At 43.0% G+C, this 16,529-nt stretch overlaps 1 protein-coding gene and 1 long non-coding RNA gene across 4 annotated transcripts; one reads left to right on the plus strand and one right to left on the minus strand.

Annotated features, from left to right (window-relative positions):
- Positions 1 to 1,023: 1,023 nt before the first annotated feature.
- Positions 1,024 to 5,688, minus strand: LOC132252154 (uncharacterized). 2 transcript variants are annotated; one of them, XR_009463969.1, is made up of 3 exons: positions 3,257 to 5,688; positions 2,166 to 2,243; positions 1,024 to 1,735 (listed from the first exon to the last, which is right to left on the minus strand). It is a non-coding gene; the product is annotated as an uncharacterized LOC132252154 (long non-coding RNA). The 2 variants fall into 2 exon arrangements; XR_009463968.1 differs by having other exon boundaries at positions 2,166 to 5,688.
- Positions 5,689 to 5,879: 191 nt separating this feature from the next.
- On the plus strand, positions 5,880 to 15,752 carry HMGN5 (high mobility group nucleosome binding domain 5). 2 transcript variants are annotated; one of them, XM_059732750.1, is made up of 6 exons: positions 5,880 to 6,099; positions 7,529 to 7,558; positions 8,172 to 8,201; positions 9,133 to 9,183; positions 13,215 to 13,358; positions 13,934 to 14,078. In XM_059732750.1, the coding sequence occupies exons 1-6, from the start codon at positions 6,085 to 6,087 to the stop codon at positions 13,946 to 13,948; spliced, it is 285 nt and encodes a 94-aa protein (XP_059588733.1). In that variant the 5' UTR covers positions 5,880 to 6,084; the 3' UTR covers positions 13,949 to 14,078. The 2 variants fall into 2 exon arrangements, with proteins under 2 accessions (XP_059588733.1, XP_059588732.1); XM_059732749.1 differs by lacking the exon at positions 13,934 to 14,078 and adding an exon at positions 15,088 to 15,752 and having other exon boundaries at positions 5,890 to 6,099.
- Positions 15,753 to 16,529: the final 777 nt, after the last annotated feature.

A 16,529-nucleotide genomic window follows, 5' to 3' on the forward strand; every position in this document is an offset into this window, starting at 1 on the left:
TGCCTGGAAGACCAACCAGCCTGCTTGTCCCACAACCATATTGCAGGACAACCGTTCAGGTATCCTTAGTGATAGCATGGGACAAACTCTTAACCCACAAACCATTCTGGGGCTTTGTCCTGCAACAACTGACAAAGACATTTGAACACTCGTGCTTTGTCCTGGGAGAAACCCTTGTCTTGGAGAAAAAGTGCTGATACCTGTTCATAGCCAAAGAGACAGCCTCAGCACCAAGCCTCATTAATCTGAAATTGTTTTTGTTCAATACCTGACAGAATACATGCATATAGCTATATCTTTGTTCCCTTTTGGCCCGAGTGATCTGACATCTTTCTGAGTTATTTCCTTTTATCAGAAAGAATTGATGACAGGAATGACGATTTGGGGGGGGGGGGGGGGGGGGGCAGCACGGCACTCATACGCAATCCTGTTTATTTAAAAATTGTGTATACAAAGTTCCTCTTCCCTAAACCCAAATAACAACAGTCAATTTCCTTACTCAGAAATCCAAAGCTGCCTTTCCAGGAAGTTCTGTGCCAAAAGAGTCTCTCTCACAGCTATATTCATAACTACTTCTCTTGTTTTCTGTTAGTTTTTTGTCTTTAACACATGCACAGCTGCAACTAGTCCAGCATTTGTAACCATCGGGAAACTGTTCATCCCATGTGGTTTAACTTATTGGCCTTGTCATATGGCCAATATCCTTAGACAGTAGCTTCCTACTGTTCCTAGCCATCCCTATATAAAGGAAGATTTTAATTGCTCCCTCCATTTAGCCTGAAGGAAGGGTACTTAGCATATCCATCAGCTTTAATGAGGTCTGTAATCATCTATAGATCAAGGACCTATTTAATGGTAGCCACTAACACTTCTCAGCATAATAATACAAAAGTTTGCTTCTCTTTCAATAGGGTAATCTAATGATTATTAAGGGAAATTTCTTGTTTAATGAACATTTTTAGAGGGGTCAGAAGATTTTGTAAAAATACAAAGGCATCAAGGAAAGGGAAAGCAAACATAATGTAAAATTTAGTTGTGGTATTACACTTTAATATATAATTTAAAGAGTCAGCTACATGAAGATATTGTACTTCCTTTTGATTCAAGTAGTTAGCCAAAAAATGATCTTGCAGGTTGTTCCAGCTAGGAGAAAGTGGTGATGAAACCCACTGCCCCTTTTATGCGGTCCTTTTATTTACAAAGTCCTCTTTCTCTGAACAAAGGAAGAATCAAACAGTAACCAGGAGGAGCAGGAGACTTTTTGGAGCAACTAACAGAAGCCTCCAAAGGACAGGACCTTTGGTAATGGGGGACTTTAATTACTTGAATATCAGTTGGAAAAGCAATACTGTATGATAGACTATTGATCCAACTCTTTAAAAAAAAAACATTGTTTCAGAAGGTAAAGAAAGTTACTGGGGGAGCAGCAATTTTAGATGTAACTGCCTCCAAGAGAGATGAACTTGTTGAAAATAATTTGATGGAAGGTAATTTGGACAAATGTGATCAAAAATGAGTTCATTTCAAAAAAAGGAATAATTCAGAGCATCAGAAAAAGAATGATGGGCTTCAGCTCTGGCAACTAGTTAAGAAGATAAGATATGGAATGAACAAATGTATAACAGGCAGTTACTTAAAGAGATTATATGAAAGCCACAATAGCAAATTATCCCAATGTGGAAAAGATTTAAAGCATAGGAGACAAGTATGGCTGCACCATGAGCTCTTCTAGAACCTGAAAAATAAAAAAATCAATTGTGCAGAAAGTAGAAACAAGGATAAATAACTAAAGTATAAAGGAATAGCACAAGCATGCAGGGATAAAATTAGAAAAGGTTAGATACTGTACAAAATGAGTTACAACTAGCAAGGGGCATGCACCATGTTCTATGACTAAATCAAAGAAAGAGGAAGACAAAGGAATGTCTAATTCCATTACTTAATGGAGAAGAACAAATATTGAATGACAAAAGGAAGCCTGAAATGTTAAATTCTTTGCTTCAGTCTTTAAAAAAAATAATTATGAGTAGGCAGTTAATGCAATTAATTTTAGCAAAGGAACAGGAGTGCAGACCAGAATAGGGAAAAAAAGCAGGTTAATATTTACATAAATGAGAATTATTCAAGTTGGCAGGGCATGATGGAATTTGACTTAGAATACTTACGGAACCAGTCAAAGTAATCTCTGAAATATTATCAGTTATCTTCAAGAACTCATAGAGGAGGCAAGATATCCCAGAGGCCTGGAGAAAGCCAAACATAACACCTTTATTGAAAAAAGAAAATTGGAAGACCCAGAGAACTATAGACAAGTTAGTCTGACTTCAAGAGCCAGAAAGATACTAGAACAAATTATTAAACTACCAATTTATAAGCACCTAAATCATGATAAGATTATAAGAACAGTTAAATGGAATGGAAAAGAACATAGGAAAAACTGTCTAGGTCCACCGATTCTCAACCAGGATGCTGAGATCCTTCCAGGGGCACTGCAGGGTGCCACATAGTGTTAGGTGTGCAAACATGATTCACAAGACACAAAGATTTCAAGGAATCCACAATGTTAAAATATTCTGATCTGCTGTGGTCTTTCTGAGTTCTTTGCATCAGAAGAAATTGCTCTAATTTCTATCTGTAGTAAAAAAAAACAAGCGAAAACTAAGAGCTGGCATTTTCCTAGGGGTGACTTGAGTCTAAGGAGGAACGCCTTGACTCTATCAGGGGGTGCCTCAAGTCTGAAAAAGTTAAGAACCACTGGTGCTGCAGTATTGCAGAAAAGGATCTAGGGCTTAGAGTGGGGCCACACTGAGGATGAATCAACAACGTGATGATGTTGCAGAAAGCAGGGAAATTGCATTCTTGGATGTACAAACAGGCATGATATACAAGATGTGTAAGGTAATTATTCTGGTTTGTTTGATGCTGGTGAATCTTCAGCATTGTATCTGGTTTGGGCACCAGACGAAAAATATAGAAAGAACTTGGAAAGAATCTAGAGGTGAACAAGAAGATTAAAAAAAAAAATACGATCTATGGAAAAAAAAAAGAGTGAAGGCACTAGTTTTGTTTAATGTAGAAAAGAGAATAAAAGGGGAGGAAACAATAAGAGTCTTCCTGTAAGTAAAAAAAAGTTATAAAGAGGACAGTGATTAATTGCTCCCCATGTCCACTGGAGGAAGGACAAGGAGATACTGGTTTAATTTGCATCAAAGAAAAGTTAGATATTAGAAAAAGCTTTCAAACAGAAACAGGCTACCTGGTAAGGTTTTGGAATCTCCTTTGTTGGAGGTTTACAAGAACAACCAATTCTACCTCAGAGCAGGGAATGGATTGGCTGATCTCTTGAAGTCCCCTCCTGGCTGTACGCGACTATGATTCTGTGACCAAAAGGTACCTTTTTGGTTTAATTTCAAAGCCATTTTCAGATTGCACTATACCCAAAACTCTCTTTTGTTTAGACTTTTACTCCCAAGTGCATGCTCCTACATCAGGCGCTCCCTTAATTTTTTCCTATGTATGTTTCTGCAGTTCTCCTGACTCTCTTTCCTCACCCACATCAGTACCAAAAAATAACAATCAGCAATTGCTCTTTACTCTCAAACGTCAAATTCCTGAGTGGCCTTTCCTATTCCTTGGGTGGTGACATGTGACTTGACTTGGAGGCTACTGTTGTTTCACAGAAGAACATTAACTGCTTTTTACCTATTTAAGTGAAGGGTAGCAGTTCTCCCACCAGCTACAGTATTTTGTCCATTCCACAACATTCACAGGGCCTCAGGTCTCAGTTTGATATTATTATGTGTACAAGGTGGTTTCAGTGTTGATTCTGATATTCAGAGGACCTCATATATTTTAGGCCTCTGTTGCAGTGTTCATGATTGACAAGGATTCTCCATTGATCCTCAGGTCCTAATTATGTGTGTCTACTATTGAAGGAAAGATACAAGGTACAGAAAGGGTGCATAATTCCTGAACTGAATGATGATGGAACCAACAGTAAATCCTATTTAATCACAGTACTGGCCTATATATGTGACCCCAGGACTTTAAACATCCTTAAACATTCAGGGCCAGATCTAATAAAGGACTTAGGTTTAGGGAAAATATAGGTGCATAGGTCTAAAATTGCAATCCAAAAAACCATTGCTCAGTTGCCACCTAATCCTGGATGCACCCAACCTTCAGGGACACCTTACTTTTTTACATTTAAAATCCACACCTAGTTATGCCTCAGCATGAGCCTAAAACTGCCTCAATCTTGACTGCTTATACCCAAGCCCCTGCAGAAGCCAAAAACAAGGTATTCCTCTGCCTGTCTAGTAGGCAATCTAAAATCATGGTTAACATATACCAACAGGACTGGATCCTTGCAAAACATAGCTGTAGCTGACACAGGCCACTCTCTTTTAGTTCAAGTCCCTTCTCTGCCTGACGGGATTCAAACCCTCATCTTCGATTGCCCACAATCTTTGCCCTAATCACAAGAGTAGAGACTATTCCAACCTGTTGAAGCTCTGTAACTGTGCAAAAACTATTAAAAGATTTATAGGGCTTGAAAGCAGGACAGTACATAGGAGGCAGCATGACTCTATAAGCTAGCGGTTAGGCCATTCGCCTGGCAAGGAGACCCGAGTTCTGACCTTGCTCAAACTATTTCTTAAACAAAAACCGGACAGAATATCTGATAAGTGATGACACCGCATACTACAGCATTTAAGAAACATTTTATATTTCTTAAAGCAAACAACCACTTTTCTTGTAAGGACCTAACACCACTCCAAGTGTGCATATTAACCTAACACGCAATTTTTTCACATCCAGAAAGCCTATTTAACATGCAATTTAAAAACAAACAAACAACACTAGAACCACCTTCTTCCCAGCTTCCTAACATGACTGGTGCCAAGCCTGAAAAACATGCAGTATACCTGGGGGAGAGGCTATACTGCATAACACAGCAATGCCCGGTGATGCTTTCCAACAGGTAGAACAAGATGACATTATTCGGTTGCCACAACTGGCATTGCGGTTCCTACATCCCGTTAAGTACCATGTGCAAAGGCCATTAACGGGGGCTCTGTTGCCATAAATAATATTAAATAGGAGAGCCGTGTGGCACAGCCAGGCTGTCAGCATTTCACCCCACAGGGGAGCCCTGCTGCGTTGTCCCGGAGCTCTGGAGCAGAAGCCCCCTGGGAGCCCGGGGCAGCCGAGCCCGGTCTAGAAATGACGGGCCCAGGCTTCCCCGCGCTGCGCGGCCCTGCACCCCCACGGCTCGCACAGGCCGCAGCGGGGCCCTTGCCCCTTGCCGGGCTCCAGCCCCTGCTGCGGCTGTGGGAGGGAAGGCGCAGCTGGCGAGGCAGCCATGTTGTCGGGCTCAGGGAAGAGCAGACACAGTCCTGCTGCCTGTGGTAACTTTCAGGGAAGTTTCTTTCCCAGCCTCTGGGGGGATGTCGAGAAGGAGGAGGGCTCTGCAGCTGCAGGGGCTGTGCAGTTGCGTGTACGCCGGGGCGTTCGGGGCTGGGGGCCCAGCCTGGCAACCCCCTCCCTCCAGGGAGCCTCGCAGCGAAGGGGGTGTCGGGCAGGCTCCACAGCAGCACAGGCAGGGGGGGGCACCATCGCACTCTCCTCCCCGCTCGGCCGCGGAGCCGTATTCACCGCGCGCCCTAGGCCGGTCCCCTGCGCAGACAGCGTAAAGCCAGCGTCTCTGCCGCCCCGCCCCGGCCCGCCTCCCGCACTCTCGCCCGAGCCTCCCATTGGCCGGCGCGCGCATCACTCTCCGCCCGGACCCGTCTCGCGCTCCCCATTCATGCAGTTTGGTTGCGTGTTGGTGTATTTTACTGTTTGCAATAAAGAGGGGGGGGGGGGATTTTTTTTTTTTGTTCAGTTTCTGCTGCAATTAACTCTTGGTCCCTTGGCACTTCTTCTTTTTATTTGTATTATTCTTGCAGAGCGGTTGAAACAGTTTTTGGGGTTTTTTTTTTCCGGGAGGGGGGAAGGCTTGTCTTTAATTTCGGGGGGTGGTTTTTTGTTTTTTAAATCTCTCTCCCCGTAGCTTTTGCAATCAACTATTAAGGTGCAACTATGCCCAAAAGAAAGGTAAGCGGAGAGCCGGAGCGGGGGGAGGGAGGCGGGGGCGCGGGGCGCTGGAGGAGCGTGTGCCCGGCTCCGGGCGGCGCGTGAGCGTGTGCGGAGTTGTTTTGCGTTTTCTTCCCCGCTCCCCGGTGCGTCCCGGCGTGCGGCGGGGAGGGCGCTCGGAGTTCACTTCGGGCCGTTTGGCGGGCGAGGAGGCGGCGGAGCCGCGTCTCCATGCTGGATTGCAAACAGCCATCGCGATGCCCGGCGGCGAAGGCAGGCCGGCCGGTGGCGCTCGCCCGCTCGGCCCCGGGCCCTGCCGCCCGGCCCGGGGGAGCGCTGGGCGCGGCTCTGCCCTCCCCCACCCCCCGGGGGCGGTCGGGGTCCGAGCGGCGCCTCTTGCTCCCGCGTTTGCCTTTGTTCTCCCTTTTTTTTTTCTCCCCCCCCCTCCCTTCCCTTCCTCCCCCCGCTCCGCGCGGCCGCGAGCAGATGGCTGTGCAGTGAGAGCCCGGGCCGTTAGGCGGCGCAGAGTTTGAAACTGTCCTCGAGGAGGAGCGGTGGGGGGGCGGTCGGCGACCATCATGAGGAACTTTGCTGCTCCTTCCCCGGGGCCGCCGCGGGAGCGGCTCCCCCCGTCGGCCGGCGGGAGGGGGCGGGCAGGCGTGGGGTCACTCGGCAGCCCCCGGCGCACAGCGGGGTCCGGTCCCGCGCCCGCCGGGCAGGGGGCGCTGCGCTGACGCGGGGCCCGGCCGCAGCTCGCAGGCGCGGCGGGGAGGGGGTGGGGGAGGGGGCGCCCCCGCGCTCGGGGCTTGTCCTTGCGAGGGCGGGCGGCGACCTTGTCGGTGCAGGTGATTTGGCGGGAACTTTTTAAATGTTGGGACGCTGTGACGTCATGACGTTGAACACCCGAAGGGGGGAAAAAAATCGAGGGGGGAGGTCCCGAGGCATTGTGGGAGTTGTAGTCGTGGGGCTGGGAGTAGCACGAAGGCCTGCCTAGGGGCAGAGCAGACTTCCAGCGAGTGGAGAAGGGTTGCAGGGGTCAGAGGGACTGAGGAGTAGCCAGGGGTAGAGCTGGGAATAGATCTGCAACCTGAGGGGGGATGCACTTCCACTGTGGAACCAGGACGGTCCTCTCTAAAGCTGGCCAGGAGCTGCCTAACATTTTGGGGACCAGGACTGTCCTCTCCAAAGCTGGCCAGGAGCTGCCTAAAGTTTTGGAAGGGCCTTTAAAGTCGCATGCATGTTGCATGCTGGTTACTTGCTCCCGCCTCGCACTGGGGGGAATAAAATAATTCCCCCAGCATGAATTCTGGTAACCTTTTTTCATAGCCCCTCTTATCTGGTCACTGCTGAGATCATCTGTCTCTCAACAGCATTTGGCCTCCTTACCCCAGTGTAGTGCAACATTGCAAACCTTGTTTGCTCTTTTTTTTTTTTTTCCTTTCTCTTGTAGGCTGCAGCTGAAGGCGAGGCAAAGGAGGAGGTAGGCTTGTTTCAGAGTCATTAATAAAATGCAGTGGGTTTTCAGAAGTTCTCAATAAAAGCACTAAGCAGGGCCCTTGGTACCATACAGGAGTTGAGACAGGTGTTTGAGGCAGGCTCAGGGCTTAAAAGGATGACATAAGAGCCCCTCTGCAGTGCTGGGGTCCAGTGAGTGGGGCTTTTGCACAAGACTGGTGGGAGAATTTACTGGTGTCCCAGCTGCTAAGCTTTGTGTAACTGGGAGTTTTACTGGACTAACACACTGAGACAGAAACAGCCTCTTCTCTGAGAATTTACAGTTTCAGGGCTGAGGAACATCAGTTTCAGGGTAAACATGTCTTAGTCTTCTGTAAGACTGTGCTCCATTCATAGCAATGGAGATTCCCCACTGCACAGCAGTTGATAGTACTGGGGTCTTGTCACTTTCCCAGAGTATGTTTAGAAGGAGAGCAAGCAGTGAAAGAAATACATACCCAGGAGGAAATGACTGGTTATTCTTAGCATTTGTTTAACGCTTCATTCAGTACTAGCTGCAACTTCTGATTTTATAATTCTGAGAATTTACAGCTGCATGTGCTTCTTGAATTGTATTCATTCATCTTTCTTTTATGCAGCCAAAGAGGAGGTCAGCTAGATTATCTGCTGTGAGTATCATCATCTTTTTCTAAAAGCAAAACACATTACATTTGTATATTAAAAATTCAGGTCAGTGGTAAAAAAAAAAAGTTTTGTGAGTAGCTCTCAGGCAACGTTTTGAAGGGCATAATATAATTGCATAGGGTTATAACTTAATACTTAGAAACAAGTCATGTACCACATGGTCCCAAGGCTTGTGTATCAGTGTACTACAGAGGCAGCTCCTACATTTTATGCACAGAAGATGAAACCACTATGCTAGTTTAAAAACTCTTGGTCACTCGTATACAGAAAGAGCCTGACTTTGCAGTCTTTACTCATGCAATAAGTCCAGTCATTTTTACAGGTGGCTTCTAGGCACAAAAGTCACAAAACTGAGGAACCAAGAGCTGCTGTACACCCCAAAGAGTGTGTTTGTAATCTGAAAGTGTACAGGAAGGTTCAGAGCAAAGGCAAAGCAGGACACTCCTGTAAGTGTTCCATGTTTGGGAGTCCTCAACACAAAAGATTGGGTCCAGCTGATGTTAGAAAGGAAGTTGAAAGTACATTAAGTTTCAAAGAAATGCTCCTCTTAGTAAAAACAAGCTCCCTGTGCATACAGAAAGCAGTCTGCTAATGACAGGGGTAAGCTTCATCCTAGACTGCAAGAAGCTTAGATACATTTGCTGTCTTTTAATGAACATCTGTAGTAGTGCAGAGTGCTCTGCACCATGCAGAGTACTTTATATATTATTTTAAACAAACAACTGGGTGGAATAAACATATTGAACATTTACTGGAATACTGAGTTGTTTTAAGTCTGTTCCAGTTTTTTGTACCACAACAGAGGGAACACGTGGCTCAAAGTCTCTGCTTGTGTTTTAAATCTAGCATAAGAAATAAGCATACTGAGGTCCTGGTGCTCATCTGACACTTTATCTTTATTTCCTTTTGGTACAGAAACCTGCTCCACCGAAACCGGAGCCAAAGCCCAAAAAGGCAGCACCTAAGGTAAGTATCAAGACATCTTCAATTGAAAGAAGGGTTTTCTTTCCAAAATGTAGTAATAGAAAAGTTTGCAGGTAATGGGCTTGTTTATCCTTTTAAACATATCAGTGTTGTATTAAGGCTTTTTTGCTTATTTAGAGGCATCTTTTAACAGAATCCTAAAATGGTGAGCTTTTTCATCCTGCCGCAAGTGCAGGAACATTTCCTGTGGTAAATTCTTGAGTGATTTATCTGTATTCAATTTTAAGTCACTTGTAATGAGGTTTACATTACTTGCCTCAGGAGACTGTTCCACAATTGGATAGAACTTGGGGCATTTATACTTTGAATAGAAATCGGAGAACTAGAGCAATAGGTGGCCTGTCATTCCAGTTGCCTCTGACCTTTGATTTTAAAGCCCTGTCTTCAGTTGTCAGACTAACTGTTAGGGCTAAAATTTTTCTATACTTAGTTTCTTAGGGCTTCTATACACGTGCAGGGGAGGCTGCTCTGTAATTCCAGCGTGTCAGAGCAGACTCAATTTAAGTGTAGGAATTACTGCACTCTAGCCGACTCCAGCATCATGTGTATCTGCATCCCCGCATTGAAAAATGGAGGCGGGGCACTTTAAAGCTCGTTCATTAAACTAAGGCTGGGTGTTTGTTGGAAAGGTTAGCCAGAGTAGTTCATCCATTTCTGAGACCACAGTTAAAGTAGTGTTTTTGGGGTTTTTTTGTTTTGTTTTAATCCAACCATTTAAAGCTCCTTGGCAAAAAAAACCTTGAAATTTAGAAGGCTCTTGAGACAAGAATGTTTTGTTGCCCCCCCCCAAAAAAAAAATTTCACTCAGATTATATCCAATTAGAGTGATTTTTTTTTTTTTCAGGTGCTTGATGACATGCATGCAGCAGGCTTTGCTAGGTGTTTGCTGCTACAATAGCTGAATATTTCAGCTGCCCTGAGCCTGCTTGAAGTCCCTTGGTGGCCCTGGCAAAGGGAGGGAGTAGTATGTGGGTGAGGCCTAGAAAAACAGGAATTCCAGGTTTTTTTGGTTGGTATCAAACAATTGTATATATTTAGTGGTCCTTCTGCTTGAAGATGGCATCATTGCCCCAAGAGGACCCATTGTCTTCTATTTCTCTGATTTACCCATGAATGATCTAAAAGACAGCCCAGGGTCTCCAGAGTTGGCAGGTTGTAGAACCTAGCTCTCTCTTATGGTAGACCCATGTTTTATCCATATGGGCTTATTATATCTTTTAGAGCAAGTGTTTCATATTTGCAGACTGGATTGTGCAGTTTAACCATCCAAAAACATTCCAGGGCCAGTCGAAGAACCTGGAAGTCCCTGTACTCAACATTCTTCTGTTGTGTAAGCTTTTGGCAAAGTGTGTATTATATCTCCCTCTAGTGGCTGGTAGTGATTCTTTTAGGGCAAGTGGTGTAGATGTGCTTGGGGGATCTAGAGGTCTTGGGTTCATCCTCCGCTCATGACCTTGCACAGGTCAATACAGTTCCACATGATGCACCTTGCTTTTTTCATAGCTTTTGCAGACACCACACGTAAAAGCTGTGTTAATAGGTTGTTAATGTTGCAAAATACGATCCAAACTTAATTTGGTCCTCTAGTGCATTTGCATTACGATGAACTCTGTAATGATTTGTTCACATATTGTTATGTAGGAGCAGTGCCTTAGTGTTTGCACAGTGGGTTGCAGGAAGAAAAATACTTTTCTTGCATTTAAGGCAGTGGATTTCAAGTGAGGAAAACTGAATTTTATTCTTAGTTTCATCACAGGTTCCTATGTGATGCTAAGCAAGGTTATCAGAATGTATACACAACTGGAATGGAATAAAAATGTGTAACCAGTTACCCTAAGTTTGGCCTTTTCCCCACAGTGCTTAACTTTACAACTTTTATGTCCTTGTGAACAGCATTTTTATTTGGAGGGGAAAAACAGGAAGAATATTTCCTAACTTCAAAAATTATCCATAAATTAAATATCAGGGCTGACAAAAAGTGCTACACAAACGCACCTTATTTTGTTCTTGTTATTAACAATACAAGAAAAATTAGTAAAAAAACAGTATTGGTTTGGTGACACCATCCATGAAAAGTGAGAAACAGAAGAGTTAATATTGTTTTGTTAGCTCTGTCTTGGAATTTCTATAGGGTGGAGGATAGGATGCCTTTCTCAACTGGAGTGCTACCTCTAAGGAAGATAACTACCACTCTACTGATTAGAAAGGTTACCCAAAAGGAAATCTTCCTACCCTTTGTAATGGACAAATAGCCTGACCCATTAACTTTAGGTATAGTCTTTGAAGCTGTGTTTTAGGCCTTGTACAAGTGTTCCCAGTTTTGAGTTGCATAGATTTAGTATGAAGTAATTGCCATATGCTGTTAAGCTAAGTGTTTAAAGAAACAGGTACATTTTTCATAGACATTAGGGGCTGGAAGGGACCTTGTGAGATCGAGTCCAGCCCCCTGCCAGAGGCAGGAGGTCTGCAGGGATCATATGATCCCAACAAGATACACATCCAAATGCCTTTTGAATGAGTCCAGGGTAGGTGCTTGTACCACCTCTGGGGGGAAATCTGTTCCAGACCTTGGACACTCAGACTGTAAAGTTTATAGAATCGGCCTTCTATAAGTTTGTGTCTGTTGGACCTAGTTATCCCTTGGGGAGCCCTGGTGAATAACTGTTCTCCCAGATCCTAATGCACCCCTCTTATATATTTATAGGCAGCCACCAAATCCCCCCTGAGCCTTCTCTTTGCCAGGCTGAAGAGTCCCATGTCCCTCAGCCTCTCTTTGTAAGGCTTGCTCTTGGCCTTTGATCATACGGGTGGCTCTCTTCTGGACTCCCGAGCTTATCCACATCCCTCTTGAAGTGGGGGGCCCAAAACATTGCAGTACTCCAGCTGCGGCCTCACTAAAACCGAGTAAAGCAGAAGGATGACATCCCTGGTTTTGCTTCAGATGCATCGGTGGATGCATGCCACAGTTTGGTTTGCTTTGCCGGCCATAGCATCGCATTGGTGGCTCATGTTAATCTTGTGGTCAGTCAAGACCCCAAAGTCTTTTTTTTGGTCTCCGTGCTAGCAAAATTTTCTTGATTTCTAGCCAGGATATTCATTCCATGTTATGCAAAATTTCTTTATAATTACCTGTTTACCTCTGTATACTTAGGAATATTACATTTTGCAAGTACACATACTTCTATCTCTGAGTGGTTGAGAATATTCAGTTTAGTGTAAGTGGAGTTTTTGGGACTAAGATGTAGATCCTCAGAATCAAAGTTAATAATCTTACTATTTATGTAGCATAGCCTGCATTTGATTCAAAAGTGCAAAAAGCTGTTACTGTAAAATTAGTGTCAGGTATGGTTTCCTACTTAGTTGCTGATTCCTGTTTAAGGAAGTTTTACACCTCCACACTTAAGATTTCTTTTTCTTTTTAACTGCAGTGGTACTGAGTTGTATATAATATAGATATACTGCTGTCATTGCAAGGACTACTTCTGAAAGTGGTCTTTGATTTCAGTTTTTTATAATTCTCTGAATAGGAAATACACTTGATCTGAGCCAAAAGGCATCATATTATAATACCCAAAGAATTTCTGTGTTTCTGTTGGATGCACATACTCAAGTTATTCATTTCTTTCACATGCCTTGATGGGTGGCTGCACAGCAAAATTGCCATTTAGTCCTAATCAAACATTGTAGCTAATTTAATTAAATGTGTATTTAAAATAGGATTTTTTTTTAACCCCAAGTAAAGAGCATGCTTTTAACTTTGTCCATATGTTGTGATAGTAGCACATGAAGGACAGACTAGAGAACAAAGAACTTTGTGATAGAAACTTCCATGATGTGCACCCACTTGTGTTAATTTTATTTCCAATAAGTAGCAGTAAGATTTTTTGGTTTTGTTTTTTTGTGGGTTTTTTAGACAAAACTTCTGTCAGAATATGTCAGAATACTGACATACAGATGTACGTCGAAACTGGGGATTGTATTTATCATGCATTCTTGTTCATGTAATTTATCAGAAAGAGAAAGCAGCAAATGATAAGAAGGAGGACAAAAAAGCAGCAACAAAAGGGAAGAAGGGAGCCAAAGGCAAAGATGAAGCTAAGCAAGAGGACACTAAAGAAGAAAACCACTCTGAAAATGGAGATACCAAAACTAATGAGGTACTTAACAACAGTGCGTACATGAGGAAGTGGAGTCTTAAACTATTCAATATTTAAAGCCACCGTAGGGACAAATATTCCACCTTACCTTTTTGAGGGTAGCCCAGTTCAGATGCTTATATGAAGGCCAACTGAAGTAGCCATGCTGAAAGTTGGGGCTTCTGAGGAAGCTGAGGAAGACCTCCATCTTTCTATTGTGGGTAGTGAAACTCACAGCTGGTCTCATAGCATTGCTCCCTGCATTGGCATACAGAAGGACTAGAAAGCCTAGGTAGCCACAGACCCCCATGACATGCTTCCTGTTTTACCCTGAACTGGGCCTTGACCACCATCTGTAGGCTGGTGGTTTGCTTCCACAGCCCAGGGAGGGCTGACACCGCACGCGCGCACACTCTCTCTCGCGTGCGCGCGCGCACACACACACACACACACTTTGATTCAGATCTTCTTTTTCAGGGCACACCTTTTGGTTCATAATAATAATAATAAAAAAAAATCCAGCATGCATTCTGCATGCAAACCTAGCCTCATCCCTTGACTGAGCGTCTTCTGTTCCCTGTGTGTTTCTACTCCAGCAGCCATTTACCTAAGAATCGGCCTACACCAGGATTTGCTAGACACTGATTTGTTTCCTGTAGACTTTTCCTAGGCGCTCTCCCAACCTTTTGTAAGAACCACCTGAAACGTCTTTGTCACTACCATTCCAGCTGGGTCTGATAACTGAACAGTTGTGTCTAGCCTTGGTCCCACATGTATCCTTGAAGGGGAAATAATTTTGTGACAGTGTGGAGTTTCTGTTGTGCTATTTTGAGCCTGTTACATAGGAAGGGGCATGCTTGTATATGTGAAGGAAATATTTTAACATGGTGCTTGGAGTAGAGAAGGAGGAGGGATATGGGTATAGATTTGATAGGTGCTAGGATTTTATTATCGTGGTATCCAAGTTGCAATAAACAAGTTTTCAGTTCAGAAAGGTCTTGCTTCTGGTGTTAGATTTCTGTGGGTTTTTTGTGGGTGGGAGTTTAATGGTGGGGGAGGTCTGGGGATGGAAACCCTCCGAGACTCAAAAAGTTTGCTTGTTGAAAATTGAATATTGCATTAATGGATGCATCTGCTAGAGCAGTGGTTCCCAAACTGGGTTGTGACCCCAAATGGGGTCACAACATCAGCAGATGGAGTTGTGGGGGTTAGGGGCTGGAAGTTGGGAGTGAGGGCCATGCTGAGGAAATGGGGCCATAAATGAGGTCACACTGAAGAAAAGTTTGGGAAGCACTGTGCTAGAGACTGTAGGCTTTGAGTAACTTTGTAGAAGGAGAGTGGAATCTCTTTGTAGCTATACTTGTTCCAATCATAGGAACATTAAACAAATGTTGCTAAGATCTGTTTTTTAAAAGATGAAACTATAGAGGATTACCATATTTTACACACAAATAATTAAACTTCCCTTCTAGCCCATGTATGTGAAGACTTTTATGTGAAATATTCCAAACCTCCACTTCTCTAAATTTACCTTAGTAAAGTGTTGACTTCATCAATTCTTTTTTTTTTTAATTTGTTTACAAGAATTCTAGCATGCTCGTGTCTTCCTTAGTAATTTTGTATTGTTGTCTAGTCACTTAAAAGGGTTTATGTTTGTGTATTTGCCAACTAACCTTTCCATGATGCAGTTTAGATTGGGGTATTATTAGTTAAAATGTAATATTTCTGTTCTTCCCAAATGCTTTCATAGGCACCAGCTGCTGAAGCATCTGATGATAAGGAAGCCAAGTCCGAGTAATGTTAACCCTGCCCTATATCTCCATCATTTGGTATCCGTACCTCCATGCTGTATTGTTAACAGAGAGGAATATTTTTATCAACTATTTTATAAATGCAGGTTTTTTTAGCATGAATTTAATTATGGAACATCTTCATCTCGGTTACTTGGGAATTAAATCCCTAACAAAACAAAAAATCATTGTTTTTAAATTTTGTGATTGTAATAGTTTGTATGGTACATGGAAAGAATAAGTGGTGGTAGCTTTTGACTTTTGTCAGTGTGTCCTTTTTTGTGTAAGTCATGCTTACAGACTTCAGATTTTAATTTTACCCTTGTATGTGTTGTATGGTTTCTTAAAGTGGGGAGGTCTCAAAACAAATAACTGTTAAACATTCCAGTGGTTCTGTGGGTTGGTTTTATAAAGAAGGTGAGATATTTTCATGAAAATCTTAAGAGCTGGAAATCTGCTGTTTCCCAAATGTAATTTTATTTTGTCGTTTTTGAAAAAAAATAAAAGTGTAATCTTGTTTTTAAATGAAATACAAAATTTCTTTTAAAAGGGCAGGTTGGTTGTATGTACCCACTGTTAGGAATTTTGCTGGATTTATCTTAATAAAAAAGACTCCTCAAAAGTTGATTGTGGTTTGTTGCTTGTGCTGTAAACTTGTATTATTGGAATATAATGAACCACCTAACAGTGGTTAGTAGCACAATGCATCATGTTGAAAGAAACCATGTAGCCAGCAGGCCTTTGAGTTCACAACAGGATCAACAGTTGGGTCTGTAAGCCATTTTCTTCAGCAACATAGACAAATACCAATATGGGCCAGACCCAAGCACGTGAAATTGGCATGGCTACATTGGTTTCAGTCCACGTATACTGATTTACACCATTTGGGAGTCTGGTCCTACATCTTCATTGTAAGGCCTTAAGCCCTCTTTCACAGATTGTAATGCCTAAGGCTTATTTCTGTTACTATTTAAGCAAAGATGATGTGTTTAAAATATATGGCATAACCATAATAGAAATTATTGTGATTAACCTCCCAAAATGTTAGGGAAACCTATTTATGTTAGATTTGCTATTTACTTCAATATCGTTTCTTAGTTTCCTTTTGCCCTAAGACCATTGCGTATGGTTTTTATGCATAGAGGTTTCAAGGTTATTATGCTTTGATAGTATGAAATGGCTTTCTTTTGTTAAGGGAATGTTCTATAGCATTGCTTAAAATATGCCCTTCCATAATTCTTGTTTATAAATTCACTTACTTAAGAATTTATTACTTTAAAAGGAATTTCAGGAGCCCATTTACTATCTTCTAGTAGGAGGCACACAGGTATACACAAGTGTTTCCCATTAATGCAATACTCTTCCTGATTAATTTGGGAGATGGTAACTAGGCTCCAGGCCA

The sequence above is a fragment of the Alligator mississippiensis genome, chromosome 8 (genome assembly GCF_030867095.1).
Source record: "Alligator mississippiensis isolate rAllMis1 chromosome 8, rAllMis1, whole genome shotgun sequence".
NCBI classification, from domain to species: Eukaryota; Metazoa; Chordata; order Crocodylia; family Alligatoridae; genus Alligator; species Alligator mississippiensis.